General features: G+C 37.9%; 1 protein-coding gene across 2 annotated transcripts; it reads left to right on the forward strand.

Annotated features, from left to right (window-relative positions):
• Nucleotides 1-329: 329 nt before the first annotated feature.
• Nucleotides 330-24,569, forward strand: UEVLD (UEV and lactate/malate dehyrogenase domains). Of its 2 annotated transcripts, none has more exons than XM_058158364.1 (12): nucleotides 330-476; nucleotides 6,791-6,911; nucleotides 8,155-8,220; nucleotides 9,964-10,127; nucleotides 11,933-12,068; nucleotides 15,851-15,969; nucleotides 16,389-16,494; nucleotides 17,038-17,208; nucleotides 18,958-19,131; nucleotides 22,263-22,341; nucleotides 22,600-22,723; nucleotides 23,490-24,569. In XM_058158364.1, the coding sequence occupies exons 1-12, from the start codon at nucleotides 435-437 to the stop codon at nucleotides 23,652-23,654; spliced, it is 1,467 nt and encodes a 488-aa protein (XP_058014347.1). In that variant the 5' UTR covers nucleotides 330-434; the 3' UTR covers nucleotides 23,655-24,569. The 2 variants fall into 2 exon arrangements, with proteins under 2 accessions (XP_058014347.1, XP_058014358.1); XM_058158375.1 differs by having other exon boundaries at nucleotides 6,791-6,875.
• The last annotated feature ends 38 nt before the right edge of the window (nucleotides 24,570-24,607 follow it).

Genomic DNA, 24,607 nt, shown 5'->3' on the forward strand with positions numbered 1-24,607 from the left:
AGACGGAGTATCTCTTTCAAAGGTAGCTGTCCGCGGGGGGGGGGGGGGGGGAAATGCTATGCCAGGTAATGATCTTTTAATTAGGGCTGGTATGCAGTTCGTCTAGTGAAGAATGCCGCAAGGGAACGATTCCCAGTTCGACTCGAACCAAGATAGCTCGAGCAGCTGATTCGCTCCGACGTTTTGTACGGCCACCTGAGGCACAGCCTGACTTTGCAGCATTCCCAGAAGGAGAAGATCTGCGCGTAGCTGCTTCTCTCACCTGAGCGGCGCGAACAGAACAGACGCGCCCCGCTCTAGCCCTGCCCTGTCTTGCCCTGCCCTGCCGTCCAAATTGCTCGACTGATTGGACCTTGCCGCTTGCCGTCTTTCTCTCTGGCTGACAGTAACGGGAAGCGCTGCCGGCGCCTCCGAACCCGCTGGGAGAGCGAGCCATGGAGTTCTCGGAGGAGAAGTTGCGGAAGTGGCTGAGGAAGGCAAGCGGCGAGAGTGGGGAGGAGGAAGAGTTTTAAGAAGCGCGAGCTAATGGAAGCTCTGGTTTCGGCGTCCCAATTCTGGAGCACCTTCCCTCCCTCTGGCTTGAAGGGAGAGGGAGCTGAATCCATTAAATCAATCTTTTCCCCCCCCCAGACTCTGCAGCTTTAAGATGTGTGGACTTCAACTCCCAGAATTCCTCAGCTAACATGGCTGGTTGGGGGATTTTTGGGAATTGAAGTCCACATATTTTAAAGTTGCTAAGTTTGAAAAACAGGAAGAGGTCCTTAAGTGCTCTCTGAGCCTGCTTGTTTTCTTGCAGACGTTTCATTACGCTAACTAGGTAACATGTTTACTAGGTACCTAGTTAGAATAGAATAGAATAGAATTTTATTGGCCAAGTGTGATTGGACACACAAGGAATTTGTCTTGGTGCATATGCTCTCAGTGTACATAAAAGAAAAGATACGTTCATCAAGGTACAACATTTACAACACAATTGATGATCAATATATCAATATAAATCATAAGGATTGCCAGCAACAAGTTATAGTTACTGGGTAACGTTACCATAACTAGTGCTCTAGTTACCTAGGTAGGGAATGAAACGTCTGCAAGAAAACAAGCAAACTCGGAGAGCACTGTAGGAATTTAGCACCCACCCCCCTCCTAGAAGAATGAAATATTTTATAAAATATTTAAAAGGCAGAATATATTTCCCTGGATGAGAAATGGAGAAACATGTTTTAAAGACAAAGGAGCTCCCTGCAACTTCCTGACTCCCCCCCCCTTTGTCAATGGGCCATTAAAAGCCTCAGCTAAGCTCACTCATTCTCCCCACCTTTGTCAATGGGCAATTAAGGCTTCAACCAAGCTCACTCAATCCCCCCCACCTTTGTCAATGACCATCTTTTGCAACACAATACAACAGAATCTTACCACATGGCAAGGCTCAAGCAAGCTTGAGAGACAACCTACACCATTAGCGAAGACTCCCACCCCCTGGGAGTCTGACAACCAATCAGGATACTCTTCCTGTGCCCCAGAAAGGTCAAAGCTCAGAAAAATCATAAAACCAGGGAGCACACAGGATCTCAGCCCTTTTCTGTTCAGGAACTCAAGCCATGTGATCCTGACCACCATTAAACCATCTTTCCAAGCAGCCTCCATGTTTCCAGTGTCTTTGTCCCCACTTGGAACTGAACCCAGATGGATATTTCTTCCAACAATTGGCACCCACAGATGGGACTCCAAGCTAACCTAACCAATGGACCTGGCCCAGGTAAGCCTCCCTTGCTAGCAGCAGACCCATTGAGTCTGTGGGTAAGTTTTCCTGGACCTTGGCCATTTGGAACTAGGTTTTAAAGGGGTTTTGAGTGTTGAGCTCAAAGACTGCTTGGAAAGAAGGTGAGTACCTCTAAATTTTAATTTTAAGCATGGAAAAGCATGGGAAATATGTGTATGCCTGCATGTGTGTGAATGAGAGAGCCCTGCTCCCAATCACAGCTGGATCTTGCATCCTCTGTGCATTTCCTAACCGCAGAAAGACCAAAAGTCTGGAGAGCATGGGGGTTTTGCCAGAGCACAGGACCTTCTGTTAGGGAAGGAGGAAGTGTGTGATAGTGGGATTCCATCTAAGGAAACAGTCTGATTCCACCTCTTTGAGCAACCTCTAGCCGCACCTCTGCCTACTGCTAGCTCCACCGAGCCATGACCGGTAGGATAGAGAAAGCAAGGGGGGGAAGCCAAATGTGGAACTTTGTGTTTTCGAGGAACGGAAGCTGAGCAAAAGGAAAAGAAGTGTGAAGGGGGAAAAAAGAAATATATAGGAACTATCGGTGTATCTAAAAAGGAAAGCAAAGCCTAAAGTGGAGCATGTGGAGTGAGAGGAGGTGCTCGTACCTGCTGTAGGGGCAGCAAGGTCCTCCGGGATCACTATTTTTTTTATTGGTGATCTTCAAATAAGAGTTCCCTTAAGGAAGGGGCCCATACTTCGACAGAAGGGAGTCGGAGTCCTTCGCGGATACCTTTTTTTTCCGAAACTGCGGGAGTGCCCGGCTATGACAAAGTGAGCCTCACATTCCGAGGATCATGGGAAGCGTAAGCTCGAGGGTAGAGGGAAATCCCCTGAGAGACATGCTTGGGGCCTGGGACGCCAGGCAGGTGCCAGTGTTGACTGGCATGCGAGAATAGAAATTGAAGAAATTGTGTAAAAAAATGGGCTTTGCTAAGAGATAACACCAGGAAGACAAATTTGGCTAAATAAAGGTACTTAAAAGAAAAGGGAAATATATAAATAGGAATGTTTGGGTTTTTGTTTTGTTTGTTTGTTTGTTTGTCTCTTTCTCTGTCTTCTATGGAACCACGTGGTCTGTCTGTTAAGATTTGTGCCTTCCCTAATTTAACTGAGATTTATGGGAATGATCAGTGTGTGTGTAAATCTCAGAGTTTTGTTTTCCTCTCTTTGTCCTCCTTGTTTTTTATGTGTGTATGTCTGTCTTTGTGGGCCCTTGAGGTAATTGTAACTGTAAAATGTATCTGATCTCTAGAGACAAGAATTTTAAATTGTTAGAGAAAAACAAAAGGTTGAAGCAATGAAAATGGGGAAGAGAGAGAGAAAAAAAAAAAGGAAAGAGCCTTTTTCCTGTCTTTGTCCGGCCAACAAAATAGTAAAAAGGACTTTTCATCCTATTTCTGTTTTTTTTTTCTCCTCTCTATCTTAAAGTAACAACTCAAGTTTATAAGGAAACATTTTAAGTTCACTTACAAGATAAGTTTATGAGGAAACGTTTTAAGTTCACTTACAAGAGAAAAAAAAAATTCAGTCTTGCATTTACTGTGTGTTTAAATGATTTTACCTGTTCCTGAAGCATGTGAATCCAGTTTTTTCTTTCTCATCAGTTGTTGAAACTGCATTTTGTTGAAACTGCATTATCTTTTAGTAACTGCAATATTGATGTGTTGTTTCTTTTCAAACTCTGCCTGCAAGATATCTACCCCCCTCCTTTTTTAATCCTGTTACAATGCCTTTCCTGAGAAGATTACCCACAAAAGTGGGGAGGAGATCCTGTTCTAATGTCTTTCAGCCCTGAAAAGATGACTCTGCAACTGTGGAAGCAGAGCACATGGTTCCAGATGCTGCCTCCAGAGGAGACCTTCCATTTGTTGGAGTCAGGAATTGAGTTTGAATCCAGCCCCCACTGAAAGTCATCACAGCAACCAGATTGGAGCAGACCTTTCCAAACCTGACTGACCAACAAGCATGCCACCCAAAAGATATGAAAGAAAGGACCCTGAGATGTACAAGTAAAGACTAAAAGACTCTTTTCAATTCCCAGAAGACAACTGGAAAGACTATGGCGGGAGGGTAGAAAATTCATTGTAAGGTTTTCTTTCTTGTCTCATTTACATTGTAATCAGTCTAAAGTACTCATGTAAGGATTGTATTTGAGTGGCTACCACAGCAAGTTCTGAACACCTGAGATTTCTGTCTAATGGTAGGGAAATTTGTCCAGCATGTTTGTATTGTTTGTATTGCCTGAATTGTAAAGGTAGCTGCATACACAGGCACACACAGAGAGACACACCATTCAGAATTAGACTGAAACTATTCCCTTCACTTACCTCCACACAAGGCTTCTCCTAGGTTGATTTTGCTCTGTGGCACTAAAAGCCCAAGGAGTCAGATCTCCCTGCTAATTCCATGGGGGAGGGGCATCCCCCTCAGGCAATTCCTCTCTTGAAGAGATAGCAGAAAAAGTGATATCCAAAACCCAAGCCCTGACTATGACTCACAAATGATGCTGCCCAGTTGCCCAGTAAAGCAAGATATGTTGCACTGGTGGTCTCATGAGTAGAAGTCCCAGGGCTCATTGTGTGTAATTTTTTTTATATATTTTTTTAAAAAAAAGAAAGGAAAAAGCCTGGATTGCACACTGATTAACCTCAATTTGGACTGAAAAAAATCTTGGATAGACTAAAGTAAGAGCTAGGGCAGGTTCAGTAACCAACCCTTGGAAATGGGCAGCCTGTAATTTAAAGGAAAACCATGGCTGTGAAAATTTTGGGATGTGTGCTTGCTTGACCTGACTGGAAGCTCTCAGAAAGTGATATCTAACAGCTGAAATTAATTGGCATAGAAAATTGGATACTGTAAAATTCTTACCAGAACTTTTCCCCTGGCTGCTAGACCTTCATGGTTGAAAGCTTTTGGGAGCCACTGAAGGAATCTTTTTTCTGTTGTCTCTATCAATGGCTTCCTTTGCATCAGGAAAATTAAAAGCACCCACTGATTTGATCAATTTTAATTTTTGCCAACAGCATGTTTCAAAACTCTCATGTTTTGAAAAAAAAAAAAGTAGGGATTGTAGGAATTTAGCACCCACCCCCCTCCTAGAAGAATGAAATATTTTATAAAATATTTAAAAGGCAGAATATATTTCCCTGGATGAGAAATGGAGAAACATGTTTTAAAGACAAAGGAGCTCCCTGCAACTTCCTGACTCCCCCCCCCTTTGTCAATGGGCCATTAAAAGCCTCAGCTAAGCTCACTCATTCTCCCCACCTTTGTCAATGGGCAATTAAGGCTTCAACCAAGCTCACTCAATCCCCCACCTTTGTCAATGACCATCTTTGCAACACAATACAACTGAAACTCACCACACGGCAAGGCTCAAGCAAGCTTGAGAGACAACCTACACAATTAGCTAAGACTCCCACCCCCGGGGGTGTGACGGCCAATCGGGGTGCTCTTCCTGTGCCCCAGAAAGGTCAAAGCTCAGAAAAGCATAAAACCAGGAGCACACAGGATCTCAGCCCTTTTTCTGTTCAGGAACACAAGCCATGTGATCCTGACCACCATTAAACCATCTTTCCAAGCAGCCTCCATGTTTCCAGTGTCTTTGTCCCCACTTGGAACTGAACCCAGATGGATATTTCTTCCAACAGCACCTCATTTCAACCCTGAGCTATAAATATTCTCCTTTATTGAAAAATATTGCGTTGGATCATGCTTCCTTTGCCCTCACCCTCTTGGTCGATTTCTTCCCGTTTGGTGGTGCATAAGCTATTGGACCTGATCTTCCCTGTTCAGCCGCAGTGAATGGTGCATGTTTTTGCGGAGTTTCCTCAAGAGTTAGGTTTTTTCCTTTCCCCTTCAAAGGAAAGCTATTTCCTCCTCCATAATTAATATACCATCGAATCCCATCACCTTCCTTTTCTTCTGGGAATTGAAATCGCAGATTCATCATTATTACAATGGGACATGCTTGCCTCTTTTGCTTCTCAGCCAAAAAGCTGCTTCAGCTCTGACTGGATGGTGGGGAATGGAATCCCCCATTCCCCACCATTCAGGATTCTATTCCCCATTATCCAGTCAGAGCTGAAGAAGCTTCTTGGCTGAGAAGTGAAATGTCTTCAAAGAAAAACCAGCAAGTCCAGTTGCCTCTTGAAAGAGCACCTCTGGGTTCTTCCAAGATGGGTGAGGCACATTGCTTGAGCATTATTATCTCCCACTTGATCCTGTACCCTTTCTCCATGCCCATGTCCTCTCTGTTTTGGTACCCGTATAGCAGTGAGGAAAGTGAGCCTCTATTCACAAATAACCTAAGCGATTGAAGCATTGAGCTGAGTAAGGGCATGTCACTGCACATTCACAAGCTTTAAGGCAACTGGCCAGTTGACTAAATTCACTGTTGTAAGCACCAACCTCATTTACCTGACTCACCCTGTCTTATGTTAAGGAGAATGAATGGTGGTAGATCCTCTGCTTGCAAGAGGGAGGGAAAACAAATCCGAGGGCATCCGCCAATCCTTTTCCTTAATTTAGCCTGCAGTATATAAAGACAGCTTTGTTACTATTGCTGAGTAAGGATAGAGAATAGGAGCACAGTTTATGCTGACATGCTATTTCTGCAAGCTCAGAAACCTGTGGATTAGACAGCTCTCTAAGTGCTCTAAACCCAAACCATAAATATCCCTTTATGGATTAGGATGATGTTTTTATATAATGGGAACTTTGCAATGAAAGTGTATCTTCTACTGCTAACTGCTGCTTGTGAAGTCTATGGTCGGAACATGATTTGCAGCAAACATGCCACAGGATTGTGTATTGAATATTGCCATAAGAGAATATTGTCATCAAATCACCCTTTCATGTCCCTTTCCCACATTCCTTAGGAAATTTGCTCAATGAAGAATTCCAGATATATGTGTGTGGTATTCTTGTGTAATCCGAGTGGCTGTTTAGACATTTTCCTTCACGTGGCCCTGTAGTTCATGTTTAAGATGATCAAAACTCTCTTTCTTATGTCTCCAGTATAAATTCCGAGATCTGACCATAGAAGAACTGAAACACATCAATGAGTTGTATCCCAACATCAGGTTCACAATGAGCACCTACAGTAAGAATTCCTATTTTGGGGATAAATATATTACAGGTAGTTCTTGGTTTACAACAGTTTGCTTAGTGACTATTTGAAGTTGCAACAGCACTGAAAAAAGGGACGTATGACCATTTTTCACACTTATGACCATTGCAGCAACCCCCATGATCATGGGATCAAAATTCAGCCACTTGACAACTGACTCACATTTATAATGGTTGCAGTGTCCCGGGGTCATCTGATCTCCTTTTCCAATTTTCTGCCAGATTTAATTAACAACTATGTTACTAATTTAACAACTACAGTGATTCGCTTAACAAATGTGACAATAAAAGACAATAAATGAGGCAAAACTCATTTAACAAATTTCTCCCTTAGCAACATAAATTTTGAGCTCAATTGTGGTCGTAAGATGAGGACTACCTGTACCGACAATTTTTTAAAGTATAAAACTGATAAATCAGATGAATAAAGTGAAATAAATGCTGAATATTAATATTAATATACTGTATGTGGCTATTATTTAGCACCTGAAGTGTGTTCTGCATTAACAGTATAATAGTATAACTTGCAAATTAATACTATAATGTATTTATTAGGAATTACACCCATTGTTTCCTTTCAATTATTTGGGCAGTATGCATGGGATTGCAATCTTACTCTATACTTTTCTTAAATTTTCAGCAATTAATGGATCACTTTTACTATTATAACCTTTACAACAATGGCATGGTTGAGAAAAATGTATATTTATATGCTGCTATTTTTTAAATTAGCATCCCTGTAGTTTTTGAGTTGATTTTCTGTAGCATTATGTTGCCTTAGAAAATCTGTGTTTGCTGAATTTACTTTTTATGTTCTATTATGATGCTTTGAAATTCTATGCAATTTCTATTTGTGTGTGCATATGTGTGTATAATGCTTTATTTATTTATTTATTTCCTGCATTTATTATTTTTACAAATAATTCAGGGTGGCAAACATATCCAACACACCTTCAGCCTCTCTTTTCCCCACAACAATAACCTTGTCAGGTGGATTGGCCTGAGAGAGAGTGGCTGGTCCAAAGTCACCCAGCTGGCTTTCATGGCCAAGGCAGGATTTGAACTCGTGGTCTCCTGCTTTCTAGCTCAGTGCCTTAATACTCACACAGACACACATTTTAAAAAATTAATAAAATAGATGACTGCTTTAGCTAATTTGAAATATTAGGAACAATATGTATCATCAGTACTAAATTAAGACAATTGTAAAAGGAAAAATTAAATCCTTAGTGATTTAATGTTTTGAATTTTAGCTTTTAAGGATGGATCCCAGAAAGACCTTCTGAACTTTACTAGTACTGTTCCAGTAAAATATAAAGGTGAGTTCAAGGAATGTTTCCTTTGTATTTCTTGTTATTTGAAGATTCCAAATAATATATTTTGAAATGTATTTAGATACAAAAATTATATGTTGCTTCAATCACAGGCTATAAACAGCTTACTACTAGCACAATGAGCAGCTAATAAAATAAAGCAACTTTAGTATCATATTCTCAAGAAAAGGGTCTGGATCAGCATGGGAAGAAATACCTTGCCACCCCTCCCTTCCTAGTCTCCTTACTTATGTGGATGGCTCTGATAAAATAAAAAGTAGGAATTTATTATTAGAGACATCATTAGAGGTCTTTTTTCCCTTGAAGTCTGAAATAAGAAACGAAAAGTCACATTTATGGAGATTCTCAGTCATCCAGGTCATGGTTGTCCCAAAGGTGCTTTTTCAAGAGGCAACTGGACTTTCTGGTTTTTCTTTGAAGGCGTTTCGTTTCTCATCCAAGAAGCTTCTTCAGCTCTCTACCATCCAGTCAGAGCTCAAGAAGCTTCTTGGATGAGAAGCAAAACATCTTCAAAGAAAAACCAGAAAGTCCAGTTGCCTCTTGAAAAAAAAATGCACCTTTGGGACAAAAAGTCACATTACTTAAGCTAGACAGCTTATGAATCTACTAAGTAGCAAGGTAAGTAAAATGAATGCTGAAGTTTCTTAGCAAGGGAGCTGGAAAGACTTTTTTTGATTAAGCTATAATGATGAAAATTAAGCAGCAGAAAATCTGCAGCTGGCTAAGCATGAAGCTGATACTGCAAGAGTGGAAATAGGGGGAGATAAAGCAGTGTAAAGGTCAGGAGGAGATTCAGCAGCAGTTAAAGTAACAGACCTGCCACAATGCTATAGAAGCAGCAGAGGTTTCTGGATGGACATTGTCCAGAGAAAGTCCATGGATGGAATCTCAAAACAAAAATAAATAAATCAGTTCTTGGTTGTAATTAGTCAGCAGCTATCCCAAAGATCTGGCAATAGACTTTGGAGGAATTCACGGGGCTATCCAAGAAAGGAAAGCTATCAAAAAGATCAATCAGAAAAGACCTGCTGAAGAAGCTACAACTGATGCCCAACCAAAGAAGTCCAGCAGTAGAGGCTGAAACTTCCTGGAAGAGGGCGTGCAATAAGAACCCCAAGTTAGAGATGACACTAGGTCCTCTTGGTTACGTAGCCCAAGTAGCAAGCTCAATGATAAACCCTAGTAATTCAGAGAGGAACTACAGGGACCTCACATCAACCCAGACTTGAGGAGACAGCAGCATGCACCCTGCCCCTCATAAAGCAGCCTGGGAAAGGAAGGAAGTTTATTCCCATCCCAATCAAACTACTCTGTTCATGGGACCTGTCTGGGTTTGTTATCATCTTAAACTGAATCTACAACAAATAACAGCCAGTAATTATCAAGTCAGCAAATCAGTTTTCAGCATCAAAAGTTAACAATTTAATACAAGTCCAATAGTAAATACTACCGTAGCTGGATAACAAATCTACAACTCATACGTAACATATGCTCCATGCATATGTCTCTTTAGAAGAGTAGTGTTTTAACCTCTCTTCCTGGGAAATCAACAGGAGTTAAGGAGCAGCTTTAACTTGGGGATGGAGGGGGAAGCATTTCAGAGGGTGGGCACTGATTTTCCATCCCCGTCATGAAGGGTAGGGGATTCATTCTCTCTGCTAGCTGAAATGAGAAGCAGAATCTACATGGAATCTTTGCTAAACAGATTTTTATTTTGTATTTTGACAGGTAACATTTATAATATTCCAATTTGCATATGGATTTTAGATTCTTATCCTTTTACTCCACCCATTTGTTTTCTAAACCCGACTGCTAATATGGGAATTTCTGTTGGAAAACATGTCGATGTCCGTGGAAGGATTTACCTGCCATATCTACAAGCCTGGAGCCATGTAAGAATTAGATAAACACATTACATAAAATTATATGTACCATATTATCTTATTAAAATTTATCTAAAGGTAAGATACCTTTGTACCTCTTCATAGCAGTTATCATTTTTCCACATACAATTACATACATAAATATGTGCAATATGAGATAAAATACAATTTATTTGAATAGAAAATGGTTATTATAATGCACGTAGAATGGTTGGTAGTATTAGGTTTTCAGGTTCCTTATTAACAAAGTCAAGTTAACCAGTGTTACTCAAGAGTGGATGAAGATTTCATCCCCAAACCATGCCCTTTTTTTATCCATCATCAATCCATCCATCTTTTATTTGATTTTTATTTCACTACTATTTAACCAACTTTACAAATACAACAGGTTACAAATACAACAAAATAAAAATACAGAAATACAGGAAAGGATTAAAAGCAATAAACATACAATACCAAAGTGGTGTTACAACTCAAATACCTCTGGAAAAAAACTGGTATCCAGCATCTTCCAAAAGTTGAAGAAGGCAAGAGCAGATCTAACCTTAAGTTCAAGGTCTGTAGAGATTCTCAGTCATCCAGGACATGGTTGTCCCAAAGGTGTTTTTTCAGGAGGCAACTGGACTTTCTTGTTTTTTCTTCTGAGAAGCGAAAACGTCTTCAAAAAAAGAAAAAGAAAAAAAACAAGAAAGTCCAGTTGCCTCCTGAAAAAAAACACCTTTGGGCCTTATTTCAAGGCCACTCTAAAAGACTGGGTACCTTTTGAACACTGACTCCCAGAATTTCCAAAAGTGGGGAACCATCAGTTGCTTCTTCCACCACAGTTATAATGGTCTGACTTCTGTAAGGAGATGCAGGCTTGTAGATGGTCTGGTAGGAACCCATAAACGAAGGTAAAGGTTAACCCCAATAATTGAATTACAGTACATCCAGAATCTATTGAACAACCAACATTGGGCTCCTAATACGGGCATGATAGGTCCCCAGCAATACTTGCCGGTAAGCATGTGGGCTACTCCATTATTACCAACTGAAGCTTTTGGATAGTTTTTAAAGGCAGCCCCATGTAGAGTGCATTGTAGTAATGTAGATAGATGGTATCTATCATGAGCCAATGTTGTAAGGTCCTCTTGTGCCTGGGAAGGTCACAATTTATACATCAACCAAAGCTGGGTAACAACCCTCTTGACTATATCCATCACCTGAGGCTCAACAGGAGCTCCATGTCCAGGAGGGCCTGTAAATTGTGGATCTTCTTCAGAAATGGTGTCTCTTCATTCACAGTAATCACTAGAGCTGAAAGAGACCCCCAGTGTACAAAACCTGGGTTCTGTTCCCTCTGTTTCCTCTAAACCCTCACACCCTCTTTAGGGTTCTGTTTTCTTCCAGTAAACCCTCACAGTTTCAGGCACCAAGATGGGACTTCAGCGGCCTCTCAGCTCTGAATGAATAAAATAACTCAGTCATTAAAAAATGAAGGAATCCATCAGCAACAATATTAAAATATGCTCTTGTCTTTTTGTAAATCTAGGTATGTTAGTCAGGGCCCTTCCATCTGTATAGCCCTGCTTCTATTGCTTTTATTTTATTATTCTAGTCTCTAGGAAAACATTGGAAAATGGATCATGAAACAATGAAAAAAATATTGTTTTGACAAGTCTTCCAATATTTTTGTGTCAATGATTAATATCCATGCCTCATATTCCCAAGCAGTTTAGATATCTAGTGGACTATCTTAAAAATTTACCAGACAATGTTTTAAGTGGTATATCTGTTATATAAATAAATTCTAATTTGTCCTGTATTTATTGCAGCCACAGTCAGTAATTATAGGGTTGTTAAAGGAAATGAGCATAAAATTTGAAGAGGAACTTCCTTTATATGCATTATCATCTTCTGATGAAGCCAGACAGATGGACCTACTTTCATATATCACAAAAATTGTTGAAGGTATTAATCTTTTCTGGAAACTTACCATCTGTTATTTGTATGTATAATTTATAATATCTTGATATTGGATTTTCCTGGAAGAGTCCAAATCAGTAAACTATTACATTATATTGCAGCAATAGCAATAGCATTTATATACTGCTTCACAGTGCTTTACAGCCCTCTCTAAGCAGTTTACAGGCTCAGCATATTCCCCCCCAACAATCTGGGTCCTCATTTTACCCACCTCGGAATGATGGAAGACTGAGTCAACCTTGAGCCTGGTGAGATTCGATCTGCCAAACTGCTGACAGCCGGTGATCAGCAGAAGTAGTCTGCAGTACTGCACTCTAACCACTGTGCCACCATGGCTCTAGCAAAGCATAAGATCTGGAACAGGTGTGTCCAACCCACGGCCAAAGGCCTATATGAGGCTCTGGCCAGTTAGTTATATTGCCCCACAAGATTGTAACTTTTAACATTATGTGCTTTGTAGTGATATTTATAGATATTGACTATATTATATATTTTATATGCAGGCCAAGGCAATTCTTTTTCACTCAGTACTACTCAGGCAAGTCAAAAGATCGGACATGTCTGATCTAAAACAAATTTGGCACAGTAGAAAGCCTTTCTTTTGATCATACTCCAGTCCTTTTAGTCTGAACTGGAAACAGTTAATCAAGGAACAAAAATCCAAGGACTCTTAAGTGACTATATTTATTAAAATAAATTTCAAGATATACAAGAATTCCAGCAAATACTTTCAGAAGAGATGCCTATGTATAGGCAATCTATGCTGTCAAAACTCTTGTCCATTTCTCCCTGCTATTTTGATGGGAGAGGGGGAACTTATCCTTTTTTGAAAATGGGGCAATCTGTATTTTTTCATTGTTTTGGTGATTCCTATTCCCCTATCGCCGTGAAAAATATCTCAAAGGCTTCTTGGGCCAATTTTCCCTCCCCATTATCAAGCTATTATTGAGCCAGCACTGATGAATGAACTTTCCAGTGTCAGGCAGGAAAAGGAGATTTAGAGAGTTTGTGAATGGCATATAGAATAAGTTGTCATTATCTATAAAGTATTTTAAAGGCAATGTGAGTGTAATCACATAAACTGGGTGATGAACACTCTGCATTGGTTTCTACACCCGAGTCTTTAATTGAGCTGCCCACCTTTTTTTTATTCTTAGAATTACTAATTCATTTTGATGAATTCTCTGTGTATCTAAAGGTTCAAAGACAGGCAGAGATTTGGCAGATTGTAGAATATTTTATGCATAAGGGTATAGAGTTGATTAACTTCCATACCTGTTCAGTTTCTCTGCCTGTAATAAGACTGTATGGTGTAATACCTCCAGAAATTCATCTGAAGAAATATGCAAATACAAAAACAGAAATCCTACTGTAGGTTTGTGCACTACTAGAAAGTAAAGAAAAATAGCAAAAATTAGAAATGGCTGCTGGAGAATAAAATTCATTAATGCCCAGTGGTAGGATTCAGCCAGTTCGCACCAGTTCACCCAAATCATTAGCTAATTGTGCAATTTGGAGAACTGGTTGACAATAAAGTGCAAGAGAGTTTCCCCCCCTCCCTTCAGTTAATAGCTCCGGGCAGACAGCCAAGAACTACTTAACAGGCTACTTAGTTGCGATAATAGCCAACACATGCCTTGAAAAACGTCAATAAACAACAGAAATTGACTGTCAGATAGGATTAGGGTAAGGAAACACCAGGAAACCCATCAATCACCCATCTAGAGATGGGGTTAACCTCTTAATGATGGGGCATGGTTTGCTTTTTAAATCTTCTCTAGATAAAAAGTGAAAGATAATTAAAAAGATCACCAGTATTGTAGAGCTTGGGCAATTTTGCTAGGGCGATTCAGTCTGAAACAATCTCAAAATTTCCAATGGAAAGAGGTAAAAGAGGCATTGATGACTTTCCTACCTTTCTGTAGTTGACCACGTTGTGCCAGTTTGATGAAAGGTGGATGTCTCAGCTCTCTTCTCCCTGAGATCGTCTGCTTTTTGCACCCTGGTGCCTCCACCTTTCTGTCTTAATGTAGCTGCTTAATGATTTCTGCTGCTATTGCCTGTCAGTCACATGGATGTGTTCCTGATGCTTTCCCACGTAACACTGGCATGTGAGGCAGGTAAGAATTTCACAGGCTATGTCATCAATGAAGAATAAACCAAAAAGTAGAAAAAAATGAAGTGGATAAAAACAGTGGTGGGTTTCAAATTTTTTTACTACCGGTTCTGTGGGTGTGGCTTGGTGGGCGTGGTGTGGCTTGGTGGGCGTGGCTTGGTGGAAGGGGAAGGATACTATAAAATCTCCATTCCCTCCCCACTCCAGGTGAAGGTTATTGCAAAATCCCCATTTCCTCCCGATCACCTGGGGCTCGGGAGGCAGAGAATAGATGGGGACAGGGCCAGTCAGAATTTTTACTACCGGTTCTCCAAACTACTCAAAATTTCCACTACCGGTTCTCCAGAACTGGTCAGAACCTGCTGAAACCCACCTCTGGATAAAAATGAAGTAAATGCAGTAGTTCTCACAAATGATTTATTTATTTTGTTAGGTGTTTATCCCGTCTTTATTACTTTATAAGGAACTCAAGGTGGAGAACTTATCTAATATTCCTTCCTCCTCTTAGTTTCTCCACAACCACAATCTAAGAAGTGGTTTGGGCTGGGAGAGAGTGACAGGTCATTCAGCCATTTTTTCAAGCTTAAAATGGAACTAGAACTCAGAGTCTCTTGGTTTCTAGGCCAGCACCGTAACCAGTACTTTGCTTAAAAAGGAAGAAGGAATCTCAAAATAACTTGTAAGAATTGCATGCAAAAACAGGATTGGAGAAAACAAACTTGTAAAGCTGCAAACATCACAGATAACATTTCAGAATAATCTCCCATAGAATGATGCAAAAGACAAGAGAGGTTGTAGCAAATTACAATCTGAGATGGACCTATTAATAGGAAAGGAGACTAGAATGAGCAGTAACGCTTTTGCAAGATGCTTCAAACCTGAAGTCAAGATGTTTATTATTTATTTGCACAAGGTGAGCATTCTTTTTTTTTGAAAACTAGTTGTTAGGGCGAGGTGAGTGGCCAGGCGTGAGAAGAAGGAGTGGCAGGGAGGGGTGAGGCATGGTGGGGCATGGCAGGGAGAGGCCAGGGGAGATGAGGCACCCCTTGACGTGAGTGATGTCGAGCTGGCCACGCCCACCCAGTCACATGACCACCCAGCCAGTCATTAGTTCAGAGAACCAGTTGTTAAATTATTTGAATCCCACCATTGTTAATGCCATATAGTTTCTGAAAAAATTAAGAAATCTTAATTTCCTTTCTTAAATCTACTAACCCTAGGACCAGGTTATTAATATATTTTTGAGTTTGGTATTGCTTGATTTGATCAATGTTTTGTGTAACAAATGGTTAGAGTGGAAGAGCCTTTGCCAAATTGGAACATATGGAGATGAAAGTCTTTGCCCTTCCCACAGCTTGGACTGGAATGGGAACAAATCTCCCATTAGTTCCAACAAATATTTCTCTTTGCACCTAAAAAAAAAATCATGTTGCAATCCCTTGCATGTTTTCTGGGGGTAAGATAACCAGAACCCAGCAAACTTACGTTTAAGTAAACATCCATGCATAGGATTTGTCTGCATAACATTTTTTTTCCAAAGTATCATAATTACAGTTATCCAGACCAAGGCATTTTTAAACATTATTTTTTATTGAGCATCAGCATTTACAACAATGCATAATCGTTTATATAAATAGCATATGGTTTTTAGGTGAAAACAATGGACAATCAAAGGGAGACGAAAAGAAAAATGATGGAGGATTACGCAAAGTTACAATAGTTGGGGCTGGAGATCTGGGCCTTGCTTGTATTTTGGCTATTTCAGCAAAGGTATGCACTTTCTGTTACTGTTATGCTTGTTTCTGTAATAAATTTATATTGTAATAAAATAATTGGAGCAGGGAATATTTGAGACCATATTCACAGAATATTTGCTCCATAAAAGACTTCTAAATTATGGCTGGAGGAATTACCTTATTAGAGATTAATAATGCATTTCTGTGTATGTTCATTAAGAGATGTTTTCCATCTAATCTCAGAATAAATACTTATGAACTCTGTAATTTTTGATTAAATGTATTAGGAATTAACTTTTACTTTCTTTTTAGTTTATTTGAATGTGGTATTTTTCAAAAAAGATGCTTTACTTATTATTCTTGTTGGATTGAATCCCACAGAATTCTTCTCAGAATGCAATTCATATTTCCTTTAATGAAAAACATTTCTTTCTTTCTTTTGAATCAATTTAGGATGTTGCTGACAAAGTGGTTGTCTTGGACTGCTCAGAAGCTACAATGAAAGGAGGAACAATGGACCTAGAAATCTTTGACTTGCCAAAGGTGGAAATTAGTCGAGGTAATATTACAGTGTAGTATTTTCTAGTAATATTGCAAACTGAAGTATGCACCTGGGCTGCTCTGCAGGGTGCAAAAAGTTTTGGAAGCTTCTTTCACTTCAGTGCTTCAGTCTTAGGCATAGATTGTACTGCATGGATAATCCTACATGCATGTAAAATGGTTAATGTACTTATCTCAGATCTCAGCAAATACAGACAAAGCATACTCAGTTATTTACATAAATGAAATATTAATTCATGTTATATTCTTCCTGAGATTTCGAACTGCATTCCAAAATCGGCAGAACATAGCAAGGGTTATGGGTAAAGAGACATTACTACATAATAGACTGAATTCTCTACGAATTTTTGACATTTTTTCAATCTCAGTAGTATTAATAATAATTCCTCTATTAACCATATAAGTGGGAAGTGGTTGGAAGTGATAAGTCAGGAAAATAAGCCCTATATTATCATAGATTTATTTATTTATTTATTAAAAATGCCATTCTTGAAAATAAGACATATTCAACAATAATTTGCAATTCTTTGTATTTTTGTAGATTTTTCTGCATCAGCGGACTCAAAATTGGTGGTGCTTACCGTTAATTCTTTAGGCAATGCTCAGTCCTACTTGGAGGTTGTACAGAGCAATGTGGAGTTGTTCAGAGGCATTATTCCCTCAATAGCTCATTACAGTCAACACAGTGTATTGCTTGTTGCTTCTCAGCCAGGTACTGTATGGCAAAGATTAATATAATTCTATGAAGTTTCAATCACAAGATTTGCAATTGATATTATCTTAGGGTTTTTTGATATCTTCTTAATGAGGATTAAGAGGTATCTTATTTTGTCATAATTCTCAGCCACAAAATAACAGTATCAAGTATTAGGTCATTTTTTAAAAAAAAAATCTGCTGGTTGTTTTATTTTGTTCTATGTGATGAACTGTTATTGGAAATTTCCTTTTAGGCAATTTAAAAACCTCAATAGATTTTTCTGATTCCAAATATTGTATAAAGGTTGTGTAATTTGTTGCATGATTCAGCTCCATTGCTTATCTCCAATGAGGTAGTAGCAGGATTACAATATTTTAAAATAACAAAAGTATACAAGCCCAAGTATGGAAATAAAGTGCTAAAACATGGTATACCACTTACAAAAAAAACCAGGCTAATTTGTTAACACCTTAATTATTTTGGTATAATAATTCTTTCTGTTCTGTTCGTATACAAAAACTGAACACTGACAATCCAAGACTGTAAAGATGGGGCTGTGCTACTTTTCTAACATTGAAGAGTAATATTTTTGCTGCTTTCCATGGTTGATAAATTCATAAATCCATATTACTTGTAGTCATATGTTTTGAGTTTAGTCCATGCAGTTCAATTAACATATTTAAATCATGCTGATCTCTGTAATATTATATTAAAAACTTAAGGATATTAAGCCAAAATGAAACAATAACAGATGAGTAAATGTCTTTTTACCATTTTTGTACTTTCAGAGAGTCTTTTCAAATATTTTCTGCATGTTTAGTATTGAAAAATGGACCTTTTTTCAGTTTGCCTCCTATTAAAAAGCATAATTAACATTTTTTAAGACTGCCTAATTTATTGGGAGGGTTTGATGAAAGCAGTGGGTGGCACCAATTGAGATTTGAAAGAAGGCATCAGCAGAATAGGGAAGGACAAATTTTTGATGTTGAAGGGAATTTTGACGATCGTAAAAAAATATTTACATAAATTTTGTAAATTCTGGAAAGAATAATTTAAAAATCCAATAACATAGGAACAGATCTTGCTATTTGGAGCCTTAAAAAGACCAATTACTATGTGCTTTATTCAGGGCATCCGTAGAAGGAAGTGTAGATATAAAGAGTGTTGATGCACATACAAAAGGAACAGGGCTTCAGTTGCATCATTGCAACAAAACATACTGACTTTTTGACTCCCTGTGGATGTTGTTGGCTCTTCTAAATATATATTGTTGTGCCTGCTTTGATGTGTTTGTGCAGACAGAGTTATATCTGTGCTATAAATGAGAATGGGTGACGATACAAGAAACCTCAATAGTATGTTTTATCCAAAGTCTAATGGATAGATAATAAATAATACTAAAAGTCCTTTCACATCTTTTCTCCAACACAAGCAAATCTTTATGGTGATTAAAGCTTCTCATTATGCAAGAAACCCTGACCCTTTATTGACATCCTGCAGCTGTTCACAAAGAAATAGTAAAACTTCTGATTCCTCAGCAATCATAGAAATTAATAGATGTATGTGCCTTCTGTACCATTCCACTTATCCCAAACAGTTGTCCAAACAACAGTTTAATTTTTCTTAAGGTTAAAAATGGAATTTACTGTAAATACAAAAATCATTAAAAATCAGTAATATTTACAAGACACTTTAAACCACTATTTGATACTCATTTAATAATATTTGTCGATTTTCTTCTTATTTTTTAAATCACAACTACAGTAGAAATAATGACCTATGTGTCATGGAAGCTGAGTGGATTCCCCAAAAGCAGAGTTATTGGAATTGGTTGCAATTTGGATTCAGCAAGATTCCAGTATGTTATTACAAATCTTTTAAAAGCCCAAAGCAGAAGTAAAGACAATTGGATTATCGGTGAACAAGGAGTAAACAAAGGTAAAACATTAACTACTGTATGATTTAGGAATCTACATTTTAGATTTTCTTTCCTCTTTGAATTAGAACATAAATGAGCACTTTTATATATGTTTGAGAAAACATTGAAATTTATGCTGAAGGTACAATTTTATAAATGGAAAATGTAGGGCAGTCCTTTTTTACTGATCACAATTGGGACTAGAAATTGGTCGTTAAACAAAGCCATCACTAAGTGAGAAATCAAGTGACCGCAACTATGCTTTGATTTTCTTCACTTTTCCACCTTTTGGAATGCTCACCCTGGTGCTGGGATAATTATTGAGAAGGAATTAATGTTTAAACAATCTCTCCTGTGCCTGATCCATTTTCTCTCTCTTTCCCTCATGGAATAGGGAGATTGGAGAGGAGATTACAAGAGAGTTAGAGGCAAAAAATGGGAAATACACTGGATGTTTGCCAGCACATTCGTTTTGATGTGTATTCCCTTGCTTACTCTCTTATAGAATAGAATAGAATAGAATAGAATAGAATAGAATAGAATAGAATAGAATAGAATAGAATAGAATAGAATAGAATAGAATAGAATTTTATTGGCCAAGTGTGATTGGACACACAAGGAATTTGTCTTGGTGCATATGCTCTCAGTGTACATAAAAGAAAAGATACGTTCATCAAGGTACAACATTTACAACACAATTGATGATCAATATATCAATATAAATCATAAGGATTGCCAGCAACAAGTTATAGTCATACAGTCATAAGTGGAAAGAGATTGGTGATGGGAACTATGAAACGATTAATAGTAGTGCAGATTCAGTAAATAGTCTGACAGTGTTGAGGGAATTATTTGTTTAGCAGAGTGATGGCCTTTGGGAAAAAACTGTTCTTGTGTCTAGTTGTTCTGGTGTGCAGTGCTCTATAGCGTTGTTTTGAGGGTAGGAGTTGAAACAGTTTATGTCCAGGATGCGAGGGATCTGCAAATATTTTCACGGCCCTCTTCTTTTTTTTTTTTTTTATTCAAAAAGTTTTACAGAAATTTTTTTTCCCCCTTTCCCCAACCCCTCCCTTCACTAATACCTCCCCTCCCCTGGCTTCCCGGAACAAGCACAAGGTATAGTTAAAATAAAACAAACATATGCTAAGAAAATTTTCTCCCAAAACTATTATACCAATTTTCCTCTCTAGCTCTGACTTCCTCCTAACATAACCAAAATCCTTGGAAAAAAATTGTAAATAAAAATAAAAATTAAGAATAACAATAGTAAGATATATAAATCAATAGAACAACTTAATCCTAAAGTATTTAAAACCAACTAAAGCATAAAAATCCAATCCAATTCAAAAAATATGTCCCTTATAACTTCTATAACCATATAATTTCCTTGTCTTTCTTACATAAGATCTTTTGAAAATATTCTATTTAAAATTTAGTGCAACACCTTATAAAATTTCAATACAGAAAATTACAATATCTATTCAACTTTAGTCCTTCCTCATCAAAATCCAGTATAGATCCAAACCAGATTCCTCACAAATTGTCTTTCCGGGACACTAATATTTTTGTCTATTAATATTTTAAAAAAACCTTGTTTCAAGAATAATACTTTTGTCTCTTGCCATTTTTTTTGGTGTATTAATCTCTGTCTTTCCTTCGTTACTCCTTTTAAAAAGTCAATCACAATATTTCCATTCCTTATGTCCAAAAATCCAAAAATTACTGCCGTATATTCCATCAGTCCAAAAAGAGAAATCTTGGGAAACATTAAGCTTGTGAGTCTTTTCCATTTGAGGGACAATCTCCTGTAGCACAAATTCAGGCAGTTCATCCAAACTATTTAAAGAAAACTTCTTTACAACACCTTGTTTCTTCACGATCAAATCTTCATATTTATCCACTTTTATTTGTATATCCTCCATTCCATTTTCCGAATAATTGCACTGATTAATTTGCTCCAAGCTCTCATCCAAAACGTCCCCATTTTTTATCAATTCGTATTTTTGAATGATTAAATACATACTTTCTGTGTAGTCCTGTATAAAGTCACAAATCCATTCTTCTGAAAGAACCTCCATGACAAAGTTCCTGCTAAGAATCCCCTTGTAAAATACTTAAACAACATAATATAATCCAACAGTCCACAGTCAAACACAATAAGATAAAATCTCCATTCAGTTTCGATTCAACAGCAAAGCTCCCTTTGATGTATCGCTCTGCTTTCAGTTTCTCTAAAACGAAACTGAAGGGGGGGCGAAAATTTCTCTTTTTTTTTAAAAAAAAGAAAGGGTAGAAGTCAGAAAATCAAAAATACTTGCAAACCAATAATTGTTCACTCACACTTGTTCCGCCTGCTTTAGTAACCACAAAAAGAAATCAATTGCTAGCAGAAGTGGACACCTTCCTCTTTTCCTGCTTTTTCAGGAGCGCAGTGAATACTGGAGGTTGGGGGAGGGGTAAGGGGATTCGACCTTTGCAGGACTTTGCATTACAAAAACAAAGCCCCTAGGGGAATCTACCACATTTTCCCGCCCCCCTTGCTCTTTCTCTCTCTTTCAACCAGAGAGGGAAATCAAGCCGGGATCAGTTGTTATGTCCGGCTTTTACCATATTCAATGCGGAGTGCCATAAATTAGCACCCAGCGAGAAAGGTGGTGCCACCCAGAAGCCACGGCCCTCTTCTTGATTCGTGCAGTATACAGGTCCTCAATGGAAGGCAAGTTGGTAGCAATTATTTTTGCTATAATTATTATATAATTATAATCCTTCCTTAAACTTTCTGCTCCGCAAGGAGGAAAAAGATAAACAATGGGTCAGGCACAGAACAACATATTCTGAATACAATGGTGATCACATGATTGAGGGACACTGCAAAGATTGTAAATATTTGCCGTGGTTGCAGACTTATTTTTTTCATTATAACTTAAAATGGTTGCTGCAATTGATCGAGGCAATTGGTAAGCAAAGTCTACTTTAGAACATTTGCCAACTTCTGTTTTAATTAATAGCTAATAGGAGAAATTACAGAGAGCATTGTACCTCTATTAGCATGACACGATAGACTACAAAGTACATAGGTTGAAAACCAAGACACATTATCTAACTATCCAAATGTTTGAAAAAGAAAATTAATTGCAATTGTCTTATACAGTGGCAGCATGGAGTTCTAATTCAGTGATAAATCATCCTGGTGATAAGTTAACAAATGATCAACAGGTGTTGACTAACAGGTAAAACATCTATGCCTCTATCAAAACATCTATCCCTCTATCTATTTAGTAGGAAATAGCACTTATTTTAATGGGACTTCTATATAAGCTGGTATAGGATTTTAGCCCAAATGTTCACCTCTATCTACATTATTTAACTATAAAACATTTATATTTGAGTATAACAACAGCTCTGGTGAAAATATGTGGATATTGAAAAGAATATATTACTTGTTGGAAAAGTCTTTTTTAGGTCTTAGATGTATTTCTTGTATTTAGAGCCATGGAAATTCTGAAAGGAAAAGGCCAAAGGTCTTGGTCTGTTGGTCTGTCAATAGCTGATCTGACTGACACTATATTGAATGATAAAAGAAAAATACATTCTGTATCAACCACGGTGAAGGTAAGCAGGAAACTGATTTTACTTTTGAAAAAGACTGAATATTAAGTCTATAGGTAACAATTGAAAACCAGGAGAAGAAAGGAAAAAAAGGATTATGACTCTACAGGTGCTCCTGACTTTGGCTTGAGGATGCCTGGCTAACCATTTCTTCTTGTCCTACATATCCCATGGCAGAGGCCAGCTGATTTTGGGTTTTTCTGATCCAACGTGGAAATATTTTCAACTTTCATCTGACAATAAATTTGCTATTTTCATGGTCTGTGTTGCTACAGTGGCCACCATGGCAGCATCAGAAATTGGTCCAGCACCTTTTCATTCCAGGTGTCAAAGGTCCTCTTTGTTGGTTGCTGTCAGCGTCTCTCTACAGCCATTTTAAAAAACTTTTTAAAAATACTTAATACAATTGAAAAAACAATTCTAAATATAACTTTTAACAGAATAAATTATGTTTCTCGGCAACAAAGGTCAGACACTAAAATGATTAGTCCTTTTGCTGGCTTACCTCAGTTATAACTTTTGATAACTAATATGGTTTAAACAGCCAATGTCATTTAAAGCAGAAAATGTTCACTTTTGGTTTTGTGGTTTGTATGCTATAAATCACTTGAAATACGGTAGTTCCAGATGGTCACTAAGTAAGAGCAAAGAATTAGTTTCTCTATCTCTTTGCTGCCATCTAGTGTCAATCTGGGATTTTATAGCTCAGATAAAAATACACCTAAATTGTGATACGTGTAAAAATATTATGCTTATGTTTTTTTCCTAGGGGTGTTATAATATAAACAGTGATGTATTTTTAAGTATGCCTTGTGTACTTGGAATCAGTGGTGTAATTGAAATGATGAAGCCTGTGGAAGAGGATAATGTAGTTGAAAAACTTCAAACCAGTGCTGCATCTGTCAATGACCTTCAACAGCAACTGAAGCTCTGACTGCCAAGGAACCATAGATTTTTGTTCTCAAAATATTTGAGATTTGCAGAAAAGGTATTAATGACCAACTGGGTCCAACATCAAATTCTCACAGTGTGGAAACTTTAGTGAATATTATTATATGGAAACTAAAAGTAGACAAAAACATTTAGGTTAGGGAAGGTGTTAACGGCCATGGCCTTACACGTAAGAAATTTTCTAATCATAAATTACTGTACTTCTTTGCCCTTTCCTCTTCATGCTGTGGCCTTCAATACTTTGTTCTCTTAAGTAATTTTTTATTTTAATCTGAGATGTTAGGCAGTCGGAGGTAATATATCACCATTAGATTGTTATTTCCCATACATTATTGACTGTATATAAATAATATACATTTCTTAGATAGAAACAGCAGCACAGTATTGTCTAAAATCAATGTTATGATTCAACTGATATTTATGTTTTTTTAAATGTTTACACTACCAAATCAGTCATCTGAAGTTGCCATTATATTGCACAAATATTACTTTAGGCTCAATATGTCTAAATAGAGTTCTGTATAGATTTTAAAGATTTAAGGGAAAGTCTTGGGCGAAGGCCATTAAAAATATTAGCATAATACGTTGCTGCACTTTTGGCTCCCAAGACCCAGAGAGAAAACAGGATTCTTTCTGTTTTAGGCACAGAACATGCTTTGTTTATCCTCCTTTATCCCACCCTAAAACTAAGGAGGACCTACCAAAGTAGTCTTTTTCTTGAAGCTGGATCCATGCTCCTGGAAAGGGACAGGAACAACATGTAAATGCACTATTCAATTTTATGCAGTAGTTAAGTTTCAATGAATTTGGCTGCTCAGTTCTAATATTGCACTAAGCTTTTAGCAATACATAAAGATTTGCCTCACTAAATTTAATAAAATGTTATTGTGTAATTATGTATGCCTGCAGTGATTTTTGCCATTTTTCCTTAGATTA

Source organism: Ahaetulla prasina, chromosome 1, assembly GCF_028640845.1.
Source record: "Ahaetulla prasina isolate Xishuangbanna chromosome 1, ASM2864084v1, whole genome shotgun sequence".
NCBI lineage: Eukaryota > Metazoa > Chordata > Lepidosauria > Squamata > Colubridae > Ahaetulla > Ahaetulla prasina.

Coding starts and splice junctions, on each gene's coding strand:
- UEVLD (XM_058158364.1), top strand. CDS start 435: ATGGAGTTCTCGGAGGAGAAGTTGCGGAAGTGGCTGAGGAAG. Junction 8,221..9,963: donor TGTTCCAGTAAAATATAAAG/GTGAGTTCAAGG, acceptor GTATTTTGACAG/GTAACATTTATAATATTCCA. Junction 17,209..18,957: donor GCTTGTTGCTTCTCAGCCAG/GTACTGTATGGC, acceptor TCACAACTACAG/TAGAAATAATGACCTATGTG.